The sequence below is a fragment of the Myxocyprinus asiaticus genome, chromosome 17 (assembly GCF_019703515.2).
Source record: "Myxocyprinus asiaticus isolate MX2 ecotype Aquarium Trade chromosome 17, UBuf_Myxa_2, whole genome shotgun sequence".
NCBI classification, from domain to species: Eukaryota; Metazoa; Chordata; class Actinopteri; order Cypriniformes; family Catostomidae; genus Myxocyprinus; species Myxocyprinus asiaticus.
Genome location: NC_059360.1, coordinates 9,410,304 through 9,430,071, shown reverse-complemented (window position 1 = coordinate 9,430,071; position 19,768 = coordinate 9,410,304). Strand labels below are relative to the sequence as shown.

Here is a 19,768-nt window from a genome sequence, read left to right as displayed (position 1 = left end):
TGTTTGTTAACATGATTAATTAATGTTTTAATGCATTACTGCTATTTACTGTCCAGTTCTATTATGGTTAATGTTGGATCTGATTATTGGATTTATCCCATACTGTGGTCAGTGATATTGCTTGAAAGAGAGATTAGATTATGCCAGATAACTGTTTCTTCCTAGGGTCCAGAGTTTGATGAAGAGGCAGAGTCTGAACTGACGGTGACAGAGCTCAGAGAACGGGCCAGGAAGCAGAGAGAAGAGCTGGAGAAGAGAATGATGGGTGATGGCTCAGATGAGGAAGAGGAGAAAGAGGAAAGTGAAGCCAGTGCTTTAGGAAAAAGTTCATCAGAAGATACTGGCTGTTCCTGGGGAATGGGTAACACTGACAACAGATGATATTCACTCTTGCATTCTGACAAGAGTTATTTTGAACTGCATGCCTGTTTTTAGTGAAGTTATAATTTGTTTTTTCTCTGTTCAGTTGAAGAGGAAGTGCCTGAAGAGGATGAGAATGAGGAAAATCCATTTGCCATGGAGTTTCATGAAGATCAGGAAGCAGCTTACCTCAAAGATCCTAAAAAGGCCCTGCAGGGCTTCTATGACAGAGAAGGTAAAATACCTGATCATGTGACATTAATGTCAATTAAACTAAAGAGATTCAGATTTATTCAATCCTGATTTCTTTAGCTCACACCTCCATGAAATCCCCTTCATTAATTAAATCGTTTATGCTCATTTCAGGGGAAGAACTAGAGTTTGAATATGAAGACAAAGCCCATGGCACCTGGCTCTGCAGAATCAAGTAAGCACTTTGTCTGTGTTTGCAGCCATTTTAAAGCAAACAGCATTTGCATCTTTTTGCAGCAATACTCTATCAATATACATTTGAATCCAAAAGTTTACATATACCCATCCTAAAGCCATTCAAACTCGATTTTTCACAACTCAGCAGATTTCATGTTATCGTATGTTTCCTGTGTCAAGTCAAGTTAGGGTATCTACTTAAGAGGTCATCTCAAAATAAAAGCTAAGAGACACATTTTTTAAAATTTTTTATTTACTATATGACATCCAGTGAGTAAAAATAGGAGCATAGGAGACATAGGAATATAGGAGCCCATTTCTCCTGACAGAACTGGCGTATCTTAGTCAGGTTAGAGATAGTCTATCACAGTCTCTACCAAATTTCAAATCTAAATTAGTCAAATTAGAAATTTAGGCCCCATTTCCACCTGGTATTAGATACGGTCAGCCCTAAATACAGGTCTAAACGGGTTCTAAAACATTTTGTGATCGGATCACAGAAACCACATACAAATGCGGTCAAAAATGCATGTGACCACATCGCATTTGAGGTGTAAAGGTAAATCCGTCCTTTATGTGTCCTGGCAGCAGTGAAGCGCTGCCCCTCACATGTCAGTCAACCGCTGCGCTAAAACAAGAGTTTAAACGTTGCCAATTATGTGTGGCTTTAAAAGGAAATAATAGTCCGATTGGAAAATTTAAAAAAGCGGATACATGCACAATCACGAAAGCTTCACGGATCTTCTTTAGTGTGTCTGATATCAACACATATGACAAACACAAACACCTGAAGCTCCTTTAATACAGGTAATCAACTAAAATAATGGATAATTCTGCATGAAATGTTGCATTTGTGCTTAGATTAAGTTTCAACTGCATCAGGGAGAAACAGCGAGCCATTTTTTTTTTCACATTGTCTTTTCTGACTTTGTTTTGCTTTAACATCATGCACTAACACACTGACATAGTGATTGATGTATGTCGTCATGAAACAGAGACCCTCCTCTCCAAATCCGAACACAAGTGGTCACAGGAGATGCATTTAAACGACCAGGTTTAAACAGTGATGTGTCTCACCTGACCACATGTGATCGGATCACCTGAAACGCATCTTAATACCAGATGGAAACGGGGCCATACAGACCAAGTCTGGCATTCTGAGATATCCATATGTTTAGCACATCGAACAAACAGATTGGCGTTGCTTTTTGTCACATTTAGGGGTTTGATTTCTGTTTGTTCCAGGTTGCCAGTGGATGATGCTGTGGGAAGGCAGCTGGTGGCTGAAGTGACCCACTCAGGGAAAAAGAAGGAAGCGGCTGTCCAGTGCTGTTTAGAGGCCTGTCGCATCCTGGAGGCCCGTGGTCTTCTTAGGCAGGAGGCAGGTGAGTAGATGTCAAGAAGTCAACCAAATTCAGGCTTATTTAATTTAGACTAGTCTTGCGTAACCTGACCTTTGACTAAACTGCATAGCTGTGGTCCACATTGCAGCTTATTTGGCCAATTACAGCCCACTTAGACAGGAAGAGATTGTCTGATTGATGTTTAAAGTGACCAAACACAGTTCATTTTGTTTTCATGTGTCATATAGGTTCATCAGAAAACACTGGTAAAATAGCAGAAATGTCTATAGACTCTGTGATCAGAATTTCCGCCTGACCAAAAGTAATAAGTACAGACTGTTTCACAGATATAACTCAGAAGACAAGACAGACTGTACAGTTTTGCAGGTGGATGTCTTGTTTATTTGCTACTAAGTAAAAAAACTTGCGCTTGTTTCAACCCACCTGTGAACTTGACTTTGGAAGCCATGTGTTTACCATGGTTACTTTAGTTTTTATTTCAGAATCTTTCTGTAATTTTAAGTTTTTGAATTATCGAAAGAATCACTGTAGGAACTGTTATTTTGGAAGTCATGTTTTTTGCAGTCATTTTTTATTCTAGTCTCAGACTGTTTTTTGTCTCTTTACTGACAGTCTCCCGCAAGCGCAAGAAGAAGAACTGGGAGAATGAAGATTTTTACGACAGTGATGATGACATATTCCTGGACCGGACAGGTGCAGTTGAGAAGAAGAGGACTGAACGCATGAAGAAGGCTGGAAAGATTCAGGAGCGTCCTGATACCTATGAATCACTGGTAAAGAGCCTTTATCATATGGCCTATGTGATTATGCATGTTCTCTTGAGCCCCTGTGTGTTCTCTATGTGGTATTGATATTATATGTGGCCAGCAGCCATATCACCCTGGAGCTCTAAAACTTGTTGCCCACTGAAGCTAAGCAGGGTTGAGCCTGGTCAGTACCTGGATGGGAGACCTCCTTAGGAGTGCAGGGGTTGCTCACCCTGTGGTCTGTGTGGGTCCTAATGTCCCAGTATAGTGACGGGGATGCTATACTGTAAAAAGGCACCATCCTTCGCATAAGACGTTAAACCAAGGTCCTGACTGTCTGTGGTTATTAAAAATCCCAGAGCTCTTCTCATAAAGAGTAGAGGTGTAACCCCATTGTCCTGGCCAAATTCCCTCCATTGGCCCTTATCTATCATGGCCTCAGAATAATCCATATATCCCCTATAATTCCATCCATAAATTGGCTATATCACTCTACTCTCTCCTCTCCACCAATAGCTGGTGTGTGGTGAGCATACTGGTGCCATCACATCAGCCAGGTGGATGCTGTGGTGGTTGAGAAGAGTCCCCTATTCACAATGTAAAGCGCTTTGAGTGTAGTTTCAGAAAAGCACTATATAAATGTAAAGTTCATTCATTCATATGTGTCCTCTTTTAGCTGGCTAAACTTGCTGAGGTTGAAAAAGAGCTGACTGACACTGAAAAGAAGCTCAATTCTTCTGGAAAAGGTAACATATTTAAAGGCTGCATGCTTGTTCAAATTTCTCATATTTTATATTACGTCATGTGCCTGTTCACAACAAGTCTAATGCAACAGAATGAGGTGCATTGCAGATGAATATTCATCACAACTGTTCCTATACAAATTATCATCAGACTCAGACAGAAATAAAATTTGCATACCTGACAACAGTGAAACTTCAATATCAATTACAACCATTGCTAAAATATAATGAACAAGTTGGCACTTATTTAGAATGGAACGATGGAGTTAATTTTCCAGTGAATTTTATCATGCAATGATTTTTAGTGGATGTATACTTTCTTTAAAGACTTTTTTTGTATTTATTTTTTATTTTGAACAGTAAAATCCTTTAAAGCTTAGTAGACTTTTTTATTTTTTATAAAATGCTGAGCTTAGATGGGAAATCTTTCTTTTAAAAAAAATGCCACTCGGGTTTGATATTTTGTTATCAAATGCAATGAAATTATACATTACCAAGGCATTGTGATAATAACATTGCAACACATTTTTTTTGACTAGTTACGCTCCAGAAAAGTTGTTATATAGCAGTGTAAATTTTCACATATGATGTGAAGGGGTTCGTAGGGATGCATCATTTCCTTTTAAAGTCTTATAACGGCAAACGTTAGTGTAAAAAAAACTTGCAAATGGTGTGAATAGACCATACATTTTCTATATATTCTCTACCTTCAGGAAGCTCCAGCTCCTCTTCAGAGGACCCTCTGGATGCCTTCATGAGTGCTGTACGGAGCAGTACGGCTCTGGATGGGGTGGAGAGAAAGAAGCTCCACTTAAATATGGCCGAGCTGAAGAAAGAGGGTGAGCGACTGCGTAAACTAGTGGAGCTGACCAAACCTACCCAGCTACCCTCACTGCAGCCCAGCGGGTGAGCTGAATGTTCACAACACCCCTACAGATCAGCTGGGTGATTGAATTATAAAATTATTATAAGAAGATTACATACAAAGCAGGTGTAGAAATAATGCTGGTGTTTTCTGGAGTTTCTGCCCTGCTTTGAGGTCAATTGTGCTGAATTGCTGTTAAGACCATGCATTAACCATGTATGTGAAATGCTGCTGTATTTTTTGGAAATGTTCTTTTTCACAGATCTAGTAGTCAGTCTGCAGAGACTGAGAAACCAAAGAAGTTATCTTTGCCTATGTTTGGAGCCATGAAAGGAGGCAGTAAATTTAAACTGAAGACCGGAACTATAGGAGTGAGTCCCTCTCTGAATGAATTTATTCTCTTTCTAATGCACTTTATATGAGACAATCTCAGCTGTAAAGAATTTGATCACTGATCCTTCAATAAGTCCTATCTTAAAAATGTCCTACCTTTCTCCTACCTTTTGGAACTATTGCTGTCATCCATTTTGTCAGACAAAGAAGTAAAAAATAGTTCACCCAAAAATTATGATTCACTCATTTATTTTTATATTTACCCTTGTGCCATCTCAAACTGGTGTGACTTCCTTACTTCTGCGGAAGACAAACGAAGATATTTTGACAGATATACATTATATGTATTTTCATACAATGCAAATCAATGGGGTCCAAAACTTTCAAGCTCCAAAAAGCAAATAAAGGCAGCATAAAAGCAATCCATACAAACTGACTGGTTTAATCCTTGACTTCTGAAGCTATACAGTCAGTTGGGGGTGAGAAACAGACCAAAATTTAACTCCACATTCATTATAAATCTTGTCCTCTGCAGTTTCCTTGCTGCGTTCATGAGAGAAGCTAGTTCATACATCCTCACACTTCACGCATGTGCAGAGCACGTGGACAGCACATGTACAGGGGTTACCTTTTGGTATGTTCCTCACTCAAAACCGATCAGTTTGCTTCAGAACACATAGATTAAACCACTCTATGCTGCCTTTATGTGCTTTTTGGAGCTTTAACCCTATAACTCTGTGTATATCAAACATGATACACAACATTTGATGACTCCTGTTTCACTCTCTGTTCAAGCTGAAGATCCAAACAAACTATGGTAAGTTTCACATGTTTATGGCACCATCTAGTGGTCATTTGTGAAAAAAGTGGTTTCAATGTTTATATCTATCTATTTAAAATGGCGGCGGATTTGCGCAAATGATACAACAGGCTTTTGAGGTATATCTCTCAATCACCATTACATTCCATTCATGCCCACCACAAAACAATCACACAGCTTTGATAATTCTGACATATACATTTTATAAGACATCTTTAAAGTGTTAACTAATATTTCTGTGAATATTCATATATGCAGCCTGCTCTGTCATTATAAAAATCTTATTTTACATTCCAAGCTACAGTATTATGATGTCATCTTACCATAAGTTCCTGAGACCCAGTGAAAAAAGTTATACAATTTCCCTTTTTTAAATGTCAATATAGTGCTTGGTGCATAAAATACATATGAAAAAAATTGTTTATTGAAAAAAAAATATTATTTTATTCATATTGTATTTGATGTGCTGAATTGAACTATGAGCCATTTCAATCCATATTTATAGACAAAGGAGAGGAAGTTGTCATGGCCAAACTCTCAAACATTTGGTATCTCTGAAAAGCCCAGGGAATCCTCTGATAATACCCCAAGATTTACCACTATAGCATGTATGGGCTAAGAAAAATTAAATAACAAATGTCATACACAAAAATGAATGGCTGGGCCTCAGGAGGATAATGACCTTTAAAACTTAATGTATCAAATATGATACATAAAAAAGTGCCTTTTGTTTTACCATTTCTTTTTATAGTTTTTCTAATGGTACTAAAAACAGTTCAATGTTAAAAAAAAAAAAGAATTTTCTTACAATTCTTTCATATTTCAGGCTTTAAAGGGTTAAAGTTTTGGATCGTATTGACTTGAATTGTATAGAAAATGCACATCATATATCTTAAAAAAAATATTTTGTGTTCCGCAGAAGAAAGTTAAGTCACAAGTTTAAGGGTGAGTAAATAATGAGAGAATTATCTTTTTTGGGTCCTTATGTGTGGATAGTTTTTTAACAGAAAATGTATCAGAAATTATCAAGAAATGTGGTCAAATGTTGCTGTTGGGCCACTTGAAATAGTGACACGAGCTACCTAGAAAAGAAACAGTTTAGTTCACTTACATTTTTGTTTTCAGTTGTAATCAGACTTTTTTTTATTTTTTGAGTTGACTGTGATAAGTACTTGCTTTATTCTGAAGCAAACCTCTCAATACCTGATTAATTCAAATTTCATGCTTTAGATTTGGACTTTCATGACATATTGGAGACCATTTTGGTGAGATACTATATGTAACTGTTGGTAATCCAGATTATTTGGTAGTTCCTGAGGTAATTGACTAAATCCAATAGATTCTTTATCCATTTTTGGTTGCAGCAGAACAAAGCGCTAATAGGAAGGATTGACCATCTCAGCAACAGTATCTAATGTGGCAGTGCTTAGCGAAGGGTCAGTTCCCTCTCAAACTTAAGGTACATATAACTCTCTCTCACTCTTTCCCACCTACACAAACAGAAGTTGCCCCCAAAGCAAGCCAGCCTTCCCCCTGAGCTCTTCAACATGAAGGAGCTGCCCCCTGAAGAAGAGGTGGAAGAAGAGGAGGAAGAAAAAACTGAAAAGACAGAAGATGTATTCACAGATGGTGATGTGGAGGTTATTCAGTATGCAGAGATGGGAAGTCCTGAACACTCCAATGCTGACTGTAAGAGACATGGAAGTCACCTACACCAACCTAACGGTTAGAACTTCACCAAAATAAATTCCTACAACTGCATTTTAACAATGCAGTGGGTGGATGTAAACAGATTTGTTTAGTACTAAATGTTAGTTTCTAAATGTAAAAAAAAAAAAACTGTCACTGGCAAAACATTTACAGTAATATAATGAAATATTTGCTATTTAAATGTTGCTTGCAGAAAATGTATTTTGTCTGAATTTGAATGTCTTTTTGGATACAAGGGCCCAGTGTAGTGTAATTCTATTTCTGACCACAAAGAGACAGTGCTGTGCTGCGCTGCTAAATAAATCTGTATTTTACCACCTTTGAGATTAGTTCACAAAATCTACCATATTGGGCAAATTCTTGACCTTGCTGTTTAGCATAATCCTCTAAATTATCTTGGAATCTGAATGTTTAAAGAAAATGGGTAAACATGCATTTTCTGTTTTTGTGTCTAGAGAGGGGAGGCTATGTGGACCAGCCTGCAAAAATATTGACATCTCATGGAAAAGAGAAATCAAAGTCTTCTAATCTTCAAGACAAAAGTGCCTCTCCTCCAAAAGGTAGAAAATCACATTCTGTCCACTTTGTATTGTGAAGTGATGTTAGGATCATTCACAAATAAAAACATAAATGTGATAAGATGAAACATAATATTAGGATAATGCTAACATAATGTTTGAAACATAATAATAGGATAGTTGCTATGGTATACATGTTATGATTTATACACCGATCAGCCACAACATTAAAACCACCTGCCTGACCCATCGAGGCATGGACTCCACAAGACCTCTGAAGGTGTCCTGTGATATCTGGCACCAAGCCGTTAGCAGCAGATCCTTTAAGTCCTGTAAGTTTTGAGGTGGGGCCTCCATGGATCGGACTTGTTGGTCCAGCACATCCCATAAATGCTCAGTCAGATTGAATTCTGGGGAATTTGGAGACCAAGTCACATCTTGAACTCTGTCATGTTCCTCAAACCATTCCTGTATGTGGTTTGCAATAATTTTTAGATAGGTGGTACGTGTCAAAGTAACATCCACATGAATGCCAGGACCCAAGGTTTCCCTGCAGAACATTGCCCAGAGCATCACACTGCCTCCGCCGGCCTGCCTTCTTCCCATAGTGTATCCTGCTGCCATATCTGCCCCAGGTAAATGACGCACATGCACCTGGCCGTCCACATGAACGTGATTCATCAGACCAGGCCACCTTCTTCCATTGCTCCATGGTCCAGTTCTGACGCTCACGTGCCCATTATAGGTGCTTTCGGCGGTGGACAGGGGTCAGCATGGGCACTCTGACTGGTCTGTGGCTATGCAGCAAGCTGCAATGCACTATGTGTTCTGACACATTTCTATCATGGCCAGCATTAAGGTTTTCAGCAATTTGTGCTACAGTAACTTTTCTGTGGGATCGGACCAGACGGGCTAGCCTTCGCTCCCCATGACCCTGTCGCCGGTTCACCGGTTGTTCTTCCTCGGACCACTTTTGGTAGGTACTAACCACTGCATACCGGGAACACCCCACAAGACCTGCCGTTTTGGAGATGCTCTGGCCCAGTCGTCTAGCCATCACAATTTGGCCCTTGTCAAAGTGACTCAGATCCTTACGCTTGCCCATTTTTCCTGCTTCCAACACATGAAATTCAAGAACTGACTGTTCACTTGCTGCCTAATATATCCCACCCCTTGACAGGTGCCATTGTAATGATATAATCAATGTTATTCACTTCACCTGTCAGTGGTTTTAATGTTGTGGCTGATCAGTGTATAATGATTAATATCTCTACAGAGGGAGGAGACAGTGGTGTCACAAATGTCCAGAGTCCAAAGACAAGTATGAAGAAGAAAGTTATTGGACCAAGCAGGGTAAGTGGTATTGTAAACAGACTTTACATAAGATATACAGTGGTGGCCAAAAATATTGGCACTCTTAGTAAATACACTGGCGACCAAAAGTTTGGAATAATGTACAGATTTTGATCTTATGGAAAGAAATTGGTACTTTTATTCACCAAAGTGGCATTAATAACATGAAAAATTACTATTACAATTTGAATTTATTTTTAAACTACTTCAAAGAGTTCTCATCAAAAAATCCTCCACGTGCAGCAATGACAGCTTTGCAGATCCTTAGCATTCTAGCTGTCAGTTTGTCCAGGTACTCAGGTGACATTTCACCCCAGGCTTCCTGTAGCACTTGCCATAGATGTGGCTGTCTTGTCGGGCACTTCTCACCCACCTTACAGTCTAGCTGATCCCACAAAAGCTCAGTGGGGTTAAGATCCATAACACTTTTCCAATTATCTGTTGTCCAATGTCTGTTTAATTTTTTTAATTTTTTCTTTATTTATCACACATTATACATTTGCACATATACAGTGAAATTCTTCTTTTTCACATATCCCAGCTAGGCTGGGGTCAGAGTGCAGGGTCAGCCATGATACGGCGCCCCTGGAGCAGATAGGGTCAAGGGCCTTGCTCAAGGGCCCAACAGTGGCATCTTGGCGGTGATGGGGCTTGAACCCCCGACCTTCTGATCAGTAACCCAGAGCCTTAACCGCTGAGCTACCATTGCCCACTCTAACCTTTTCTTTTTGTTTTTCTGTTTCAAAAGTGGCTCTTTCTTTACAATTCTTCCCATAAGGCCTGCACCCCTGAGTCTTCTCTTTACTGTTGTACATGAAACTGTAAAAAATCTTTACATTATTCCAAACCTTTGGCTGCTAGTGTATGACTTCACTTCACTTTTATTATCACACAACCATATACACAAGTGCAATGGTGGGTGAAAGTCTTGGGTGCAGTTACGAGCAATATAGCAGTCATGACAGTGAGGAGACATAGATGAGACATATACCAATTTACAATAAACAGATTTACACATCACAATTTACATATCAAATATACACATAATTACACACAACACAATATACAAATAATAATATACAATATACAGTATACAATACACACAATATAGAATACACATACACACAATATGGAATACACATTATACAATAAAAATAGTATATATAGAATATATAAAATATACAGTAGGTTGTATTGTACTGTATTGACATTCAGGCTGTCGGTTGCTAGTGTGTTGTTAAGAGAGAATATCATTTAAGACAGTCCAGTGTGAGATAATAAGATTAATAAAGTGCAGTGCTGATGTATATTGATCGTGAGAGATCAAGAGTTCAGAAGTCTGATTGCTTGGGGGAAGAAGCTGTCATGAAATCGGCTGGTGCGGTCCTGATGCTGCGATACCGCCTGCCTCATGGTAGCAGTGAGAGCAGCCCACGGCTTGGGTGGCTGGAGTCTCTGATGATCCTCCAAGCGTTTTTCACACATCTCCTGGTATATATGTCCTGGAGGGAGGGAAGCACTTCTCACACTCCTTAAAGTCTAGCTGATCCCACAAAAGCTCAATGGGGTTAAGATCCATAACACTCTTTTCCAATTATCTGTTGTCCAATGTCTGTTTCTTTGCCCACTCTAACCTTTTCTTTTTGTTTTTTCTGTTTTATAAGTGGCTTTTTCTTTGCAATTCTTCCCATAAGGCTTGCAACCCTGAGTCTTCTCTTTACTTTTGTACATGAAACTGGTGTTGAGCGGGTAGAATTCAATGAAGCTGTCAGTTGAGGACATGTGAGGCGTCTATTTCACAAACTAGAGACTCTGCTGTGCATATCCTCTTGTTTAGTTGTATCTGGGCCTTCCACATCTCTTTCTGTCCTTGTTAGAGCCAGTTGTCCTTTGTCTTTGAAGACTGTAGTGTACACCTTTGTATGAAATCTTCAGTTTTTTGGCAATTTCAAGCATTGTATAGCCTTCATTCCTCAAAACAATGATTGACTGATGAGTTTCTAGAGAAAGTTGTTTCTTTTTTGCCATTTATTTTTACCTAATATTGACCTTAAGACATGCCAGTCTATTGCATACTGTGGCAACTCAAAAACAAACACAAAGACAATGTTAAGCTTAATTTAATGAACCAAATAGCTTTCAGCTGTTTGATATAATGACAAGTGATTTTCTAGTACCAAATAAGCAATTTAGCATGATTACTTAAGGATAAGGTGTTGGAGTGATGGCTCCTGGAAATGGGGCCTGTCTAGATTTGATCAAAAATGACATTTTTCAAATAGTGATGGTGCTGTTTTTTACATCAGTAAAGTCCTGACTATACTTTGTGATCAGCTGAATGCCATTTTGGTCAATTGAAGTACCAAAAGTACCAATTTCCTTCCGAAACAGCAAAATCTGTACATTATTCCAAACTTTTGGCCTCCAGTGTATGACCAAAAAAGGTTGTGAAAAATATGCCTTTATTGTTTATCCTTTTGATATTTCATTCAAATTATTCACAAAAAAAAATATATCCTCTAATGGATATCAAACAATTTCAAACACAAGTTTTTATCAAAAAACAATTTTTTTTGTCAAATATATGTGTGGCACAATTATTGGCACCCCTAGAAATTCTTATGAGTACAATATATCTGAAGTATATTCCCATTCATATTTTACTTTTGTTTATTTTATTTATTTATTTATTTTTTTTTAGTACACCTGGGTGACTAGGAACATGAAATTGTTCAGCCATGATTTAATGTTTCAGAGGAATATACATATGAAGTAACACACAAGCCAAATTCCCTTAGTCAAAAGTGTTTGAGCTTCACAAAATGGAAAATGGCCAAAGCATTGAAAATGCCCATTTCCACCATCAGGGCAATAATTAAGAAGTTCCAATCAACTGGAGATGTTAAGAATCGTCCTGGAAGAGGACGCGTGCCTATATTGTCTCCAGACAAGGTGAGGAGGATGGTTCGAGTGGCCAAAAATTCTCCAAGGATCACAACTGGAGAATTGCAAAAATTTGTTGGGTCTTGGGGTCAGAAAGTCTCCAAAAGTTGTTTGGGAGGGTTTCAAGAAAAAAGCCACTGCTCTCATCCAACAACAAATTCAAGCATCTTCAGTTTGCCAGACACTATGGTCAGATAAAACAAAAATAGAGCTTTTTGGCAGCAAACACCAGAGATGGGTTTGGCACACACAGAGAGGTAGCCATATGGAAAAGTACCTCATGGCCACAGTTAAATATGGTGGTGGATCTTTAATGTTGTGGGGCTGTTTTTATGCCAAAGGTTCTGGACATCTTGTTCAGATACATGGCATACATGTTGAAATACCAACAGATAAAAAAAATCAAAACCTCATGGGCCATGGTTGGATCTTCCAGCAAGACAATGATCCAAAACACATCAAAATCAACACACAAATGGTTCACTGACCACAAAATCAAGGTTCTGCCATGGCCATCCCAGTCTCCTGACCTGAACCCTATTGGGGTGAACTGAAGAGGAGAGTCCACCATGTGGACCTTGGAATTTGAGAGATTCTGTATAGAGGAATGGTCTCGGATCCCTTGCCATGTGTTTTCCAACCTCATTATGCATTATAGGAGAAGACTCAGAGCTGTTATCTTGGCAAAGGGAGGTTGCACAATGTATTGAATAAAAGGGTGCCAGTAATTGTGCCACGCATATATTTAACAAAGATATTTGTGTTTTGATAAAACTTGTGTTGTGTTTGCAATTGTTTGATATCCATTATATATATATATTTTGAATGAATGATCAAAAGCATAAACAAAGACATATTTTTCACAGCCTTCTTTACCAAGGGTACCAATATTTTTGGCCACCACTGTAAGTCCATGTCCATAAGATTGTTAAAGTAGGTGTTTGAGGTTTAGACCTACAGTGGCCCCCAAAGGTATTTGTACACTTAAGTCACTCTTGAAAATGTTTGGATATCATTGTACTGTATTAGTTGAAAATATATCATACCAAGTGGCATTTATTTTAAAGAAAGATAGTACACATTTTTCAAGCAAAACATTTCACAAAAATAAGTTTGTTAGGTTTTACATGATAAAACAATAAATATACTGTACAAAATGAAGGAAAAAAAGTATTTGTATACTTTGGATACACCTGTGGTTACTCTGTTAAGACACCTGTGTGAACCTGCGTGTAATTTAGAGCCCGACTGATATGGGATATTTGAGACCGATACCGATTTTAGAGAGGGAAAATTCACGATTACCGATATGGTGGCCGATATATTACATTTTTGAGCTGGAATGAAAACAGACCTTTTTCTATGTGGATTTTTCACCGATTTTGCACCGATATGACTATGCAAAGGTACTCAGAAGGCTGCTTTCTTAAATATTTTTATCAAAGAATATTTTACAGTATTATTATACATTGTCAACAAATTCTAGAAATGAACACAGAAAATAAAGAATAAATAAAAATATAATAAATAGCTTAATAAACATCATGTTTAGTATGTCAATTGTTGACCATTTAAATAAAGAATAAATAAAAAATATAACAAATAGCTATAATAAACATCAGTACTGTTTAGTATCAGTCAAATGCTGACCATTAAAATAAAGAATACATAAAAATAAAACAAATAGCTAAATAAACATCAGTACTGTTTAGTATCAGTCAAATGCTGACTATATTAATACTGCCGAGTCAAGAGATAAACAGCGGCAGTGGTGTGACACCGTATTCTGCTATACAAGTTCAGGGGAAACTTTCAACGGTGGAAACTTTTAAATATTACATTTTGAAATGCAACGACTGGAAGTGTTTGGTTGAAGGAGGTACCAAACTGTGAATCCTGAACAAAACAGTTTGGTGAATACATGTTTACTCATTAACTTCTACTCCGCTGACAAGCAATGAAAGTAGCTACGTGCTTAGCTAGTTAGCTATAAGCTCATTGTCACGGAGAGTAAAAGACGTTGTTTATTTTACTTTCCAGCATTGTGTCTCACCAACTAGGTAACAACATAGCATGAAATCAACACTTATCAGACACAATCCACCACCGCACCATTGTCTGTTGAGCTGCAAAAAGATGCTCTGATGTTTACCTTTCAATCTGCTACATTACTGACTGCACTGACAAACTATAGCTGGCTAAAAGCAAACAGACATGAGTGACATGGTTGTCAGGGACAAGGTTAATGTTATATTAGTTATATTGAAACAGGAAAATGATGGGGTCATTGTTTATTAAGTTTCCAGTATGTATTTCATAAACTAGTTAACTTACCGAGACACCGCTGAACTCCGCCCTGTCTGCAGAGCCACTGTCAGTTCAGCTCTGTAAACAATGGAGTCGGAGCGCACTCTGCTGGACAAACTACGTAATGACACCAATTCTAAAATATTGTTTTCTGCATTATATGTTCTGAAAAAAAGTTTTCATATCGGCTCATATTGGTAAAATATACGCCGATACCAATATATCGGTGAAAGGCTAATATCGGCCGACCGATATATCGGTCAATAAATCTTGACATCAGCAGACTCCTTGTCCATAATGATGGGTAAACTATTTCTTTAAGGAACTGTATAGTTAATTACACTAGTGCCCGACCGATATATCGGTCGGGCACTACTTTACCCATCATTATAGACAAGGAGTCTGCTGATGTCAAGATTTATTGTGAAAAATTGGTTATATTTTGGACTGGTCTCACCCAAAACCGATTGGATGGCTTCAGAAGATGGATTAAACGACTGAAGTCATATAGATTACTTTTATGCTGACTATGTGCTTTTTGGAGCTTCAAATTTTTGATCACCATTCACTTGCATTGTGTGGACCTACAGAGCTAAGATATTCTTTTTCACAGCACTGTATGCCACTTCAGATGCAGCTTCTGTGGCACCTTTTTAGTATAAAGATGGCTTAAGTTGGTTTATCGTATCCTGATATTTATATATTGCTAACCCATATTTCTAGCCTCCTGTGACCATGTCCAAGACGTACCCAGAAGACGACCCCGACTACTGCGTCTGGGTTCCTCCAGCAGGTATACAGCTGCCCCTTGTTTGTGGTCTCTGATATTTACCCCCATGTTGAGATTTTTCTAATGTTGTACATGTTGTACCCTATGATGTACTAGTAAAATAATTATCACAATTTCAAAATTATTAACATTATTTCCCCCTCAAAGTCTTAAATGTTCCTCTGACCTAATGAAAACTCAACGGGCAGATATTATTGAAGCTTTACCCTCCTACCTCACAAAGTCGACATTTTCAGACTTTTCAAAAATATGATTGGTATCGTTTCAATTAATGTTTCTGTTTGGGGTCAACTGGACCTAAGCAAAAACAAGTAGTAGAAAAATGTAATAAAATAAATTCAATAAACTCACAAAATTGTATCTTTACAGTGTGTAAACCAGTCTGGGAATATTAGCATTTAAAAAATTCATACCAACATTTATTTATGTTTTATGTCTGGGGTCTCTGAGAACTCAAACATAATTAATGTACAATTTTTCATAGAGGATGTTTGACACGTTAACAAGTTGAAATTACGTTTTCAAGCAGTTCTCATAAAATTAGGAAAAGTCATAAAGTATAAGCCTGATACTTCAATATAGAACGTATCTTTAATAGCACTTTTTGTGCTATTAAAATGGTCTTGGGGTTTCTCAGACCCCAAACAAATGACCTTATAGACCTCTCTCCGAAACTTTAAATAACTTTTGAATAACCCTTTGAAAACCTGCATCAGAAATCAAGCATCCGGGTCAACTGTGCTCTTTAATCTTACCCCATAGTCCTTCACTGAATACTAAGCGTTATGTTCTGTGATTATTATCTTTTGATCTAAGGATACTTTAAATACAGTTTTTGACAGTTGTCTTACTTGACTCAGAAAGTACTGACAAAAGAAAATGAAAAGAGTTGAGAAGGATTAGAGAAAGTTGCATTGTTGGAAAACCAAATTCACATCACATATTAAGATCAGGCCAAGGAATTCACTTCAAAGGTTGGGTTATTATAAGATAAGGTTTCACCTAGTCTCTTTATTTTAAAGGAATGAGATTGAGATTCAGCCAGAATTCATCTGGTTGGTATGATGGTTTAAGATGTAATTATGTCAAGCTAAACCAAGGGTGAAAATAATGGTGCTCATTACTAGGCTGCATTAACCATATGGCTATCTATGATTTGATACTGAAAGATAAGGATTTAACGTTGGCAGCAAGTATAGTTTATTTGCAGACAAACAGAATGTGTTCTTTGTTCTGCTTTGAAAGGATATTCACTCAATGAAATTTAGACTTATAAATACTGCCCAAGAAGTAACCTATGATCTAGTGTGACACAGATTGACGAATTTTACATTTAAATCCAATATGTAATTTATTTTTTTATGTAATTTATTATTGATTCCCAGGGAATGCATGCACTAATACAATGTAAACCTTGAATGCACTTTGAATAATAGTGTCTGCTAAATGCTTAAAAATGAATGAAAATATTAAAATATTTATGAGCCTGCAATGTTTTTAAAGACAGCCTAACAAAGTGCCTAAAATCCCTAACCCAATGTATGAGCAATAGTCAAGGTGATGCTTGACTAAGCAAACACTACTAATCACATCATAACATGTTTCATGATACAATCAAATCCCAATAGATAAAAATCAAGTCCCATCCTACATTATTCCCTGCTGAATATTGTTTCTCAGAAATATTACCGAAATATGAAGATGGAAGTTAAATACATTTCTAATGCTGTTTCATGCTGTCTTTAACCAGATATTTAACCAAGGATATAGTTTGCACTTTTCATCCTGTTTTTGTGTCTGTTTTGCAACAGGTCAGACTGGTGATGGTCGGACACATCTGAACGATAAGTACGGATACTGAACAAAGAAAAAGAAGACCATCCTCACTTAAATGGAATTAGCCCAACTCTTCTTCTTGGCATTGAGAGGAAGGATATACTGTATATATATCAATATCATCTTGTTTATCTCACAGAAAGATTCGGTGTCTCCTATTAAGGAACTTTTTGACAAGATCTTTCTAGCACTTGGTATTGAAACAGATATTTTTAAGCATTTGTCATCCTTTGATGTTCTCCCTTATTTTCAGTAAACTGCACTTGGTTGCCAAGCAAGCGTCTAGGTCCTAGGTTGGATGGGTATTGGTTTGAAGTGGTGGTTGCATGGAAGAAAAGGTGATTAAATGTTCATGGTTGTTTTCAGACACTCTTAATTGGCTCTTCTCCATGCTAGCACTGGTTCTCTGTGGGAGTTAGCATAACAAACACAGTTTTACTGGTCCAGAAATAATCCTGATTTCTTAAACTTCTTATGTTTAGGAGTTTCTGTTTGTTTACCAAACAGGAATATGTTTGCCCTTTACAACAGCTCACTTCAAAATTTAACTGCTTCAAGGCATCATGAACGCCCATGTCAGACCATTGTAGTTGAAACACTGCATCATTAAATGCCTTGGTCATGTTGTCGACAAATCATTATCCACAGCGTGCTGTTCTGGGATCAGTTTAACAGGCTCAGTGACCGCTCAATCTGCTGTTCTGGGTCACTCTCTGAGAAACACTGGAGTCCTTCCTTAGTTTGGCTGGGCTGCCACACTCCTTATGGCAAGCACTCATGTTGGATGCAGTTCTGTTGACTGCTAACAATACCTCCTCAGAAAGATGTGGCTTTACCAGCCATCTATACACTTGCCCGGCATTTTGCAATTGGGAGCGAGCTGTTAATGAATCAGAAAGGGAGTGAGAGTGAGCTCTGTGCTGTGTGTGTGTGTGTGTGTATTCTATTGATCTTAATGAAGAGTGACTCAGTGTTGGGAATGTGTGTGTGTGTGTGTGTGTGTGTGTGTGTGTGTGTGTGTGTGTGTGTGTGTGTGTGTGTGTGTGTGTGTGATGGCGTGTACAAGGAAGGATTAGAGCCCCCCCACATAGGCTACTACTCACTAGTTTCTCCTCTGTTTATCAAACCCTTTCACTCACCTTGAATTCTCAATTTTAGAAGAGAACGGTTTGCCCCATACATATTGTTTATTTTACAAAAGATAAGTAACAAAATACACATTTATGTTGTCTCTCACTAAGACTGGGTCTTGTTTTGTGTTTGGGGTCTTTTAAGAAATTTGACATATTCAAAGTATGTATTATCATGCATCTAGGTACACTCAATTTAACCCATTTCTTAACTACCGTAATTGGCATCAAACTCTTAAAATACACAATGAACTGCTATCCAGATTCTTTATTTATGATGTGATATTATGTGTGATGTTCTAGGTTCAATACTAGTTAATTTCAAGAGAGCAACAGTGCCTACAAACATTTTGAGCCATTTTGGTTTGAAGTGTTTTTCCAATTTATGTCTTATAACAGATTTCATTAAAGAGTTCTAAGCCATGAACCAAACCTACCAGCGCAGATGTGACATTACAAACTTAGAAGCAAAAACATATTTGAAAATCTGACAAAAAGACTAAGGTACAAGACCATGAAGCATTGCAAATGATGCAGTCTAATTAAAAACGATGGATGGTTATAAAATGGTTGATTTGAAGGTGTTTATTAAAAGTACAGAAATTATATACATGTATATTTGCAAATATCTGAATATTTTGCAATAAAATCAAAGTAGTTTGAGAGTGTAGGGAGATCGACTCAGTTGCGTCATTCGCAGTACGTCATGAGAGTAGGTGGTTTCTGCAGTTTGTTTGGTGTGCTTTGTTCGTTGCAATTCTCTGATTGGTGGACTGTTTGCTTTCAGGATCATGGGAAGTGTAGTTTACCAAAAATTGCGGCATTTAACATGAATTTGTAAAAAGGAAGATGAAATAACGTGGACTGATGGCTTCAACAGAAGCATGTACCATCAATTAATAACCTTGGAGTTCATGGTAGGTCTACATTTATAGGTTTATAAGTCAGCATAAAAAAAATTATTTGGTCTGTGGAAAAAAAAACAAATGGTATTTTGGGTCTGTTGCTCTGTTACCACAAAAAAACTTGACTCATCACTCAGTTTGTGAAAACAAACACAAATTTTGTTTACATTACAAAGGAAATCTATGGAGCAAGACATTATGGGAGTTTAAAAACAGAAATATGCAGGACAGGTTTTTGTTAAAGTGGTTATATTAATTCCTCCGTTGTCTAAATCGTCCTTTTGAGGTAGGTCTTGTTTTTAGGTGAATGGCCTAATAGATATGTAATGCTGACATAATTCCTGTGGCTAGAGTTTGCCCCATGTAAACTCCATGTATCCTGTTACTTGGTTTACCAACTTTACATGGTTATGACTGGAGTTGAAAATTAGATACTTTATTTTTTTTGTTTTAATTCATTTATGCAGGTTATATTCTGTAGTAATCAACAGCATGTCACATACATTAAAACCACCTGCCTAATATTGTGCAAGTCCCCCTTGTGCCACCAAAACTGCGCCAACCCGCATTTCAGAATAGCATTCGGAGATGTTATTCTTCTCACCACAATTGTACA

The 19,768-nt window shown here is 37.6% G+C and overlaps 1 protein-coding gene across 3 annotated transcripts in view; it reads left to right on the top strand.

The window, feature by feature from the left end:
• LOC127454902 (kanadaptin-like) overlaps positions 1–19,768 on the top strand; it is a 22,465-nt gene extending 2,697 nt beyond the window's left edge. For 2 of the 3 annotated variants that reach the window (XM_051722423.1, XM_051722421.1), the window contains exons 2-14: positions 166–361; positions 467–595; positions 727–787; positions 2,035–2,174; positions 2,766–2,926; positions 3,576–3,645; positions 4,356–4,548; positions 4,770–4,878; positions 7,163–7,385; positions 7,826–7,930; positions 9,165–9,241; positions 15,215–15,284; positions 17,093–19,768. In XM_051722423.1, coding sequence (XP_051578383.1) covers positions 166–361; positions 467–595; positions 727–787; positions 2,035–2,174; positions 2,766–2,926; positions 3,576–3,645; positions 4,356–4,548; positions 4,770–4,878; positions 7,163–7,385; positions 7,826–7,930; positions 9,165–9,241; positions 15,215–15,284; positions 17,093–17,142 — 1,584 coding nt within the window. In that variant the 3' untranslated portion in view covers positions 17,143–19,768. The remainder of the gene's footprint in view (positions 1–165; positions 362–466; positions 596–726; positions 788–2,034; positions 2,175–2,765; positions 2,927–3,575; positions 3,646–4,355; positions 4,549–4,769; positions 4,879–7,162; positions 7,386–7,825; positions 7,931–9,164; positions 9,242–15,214; positions 15,285–17,092) is intronic. The other variant, XM_051722422.1, reaches the window with a different exon arrangement.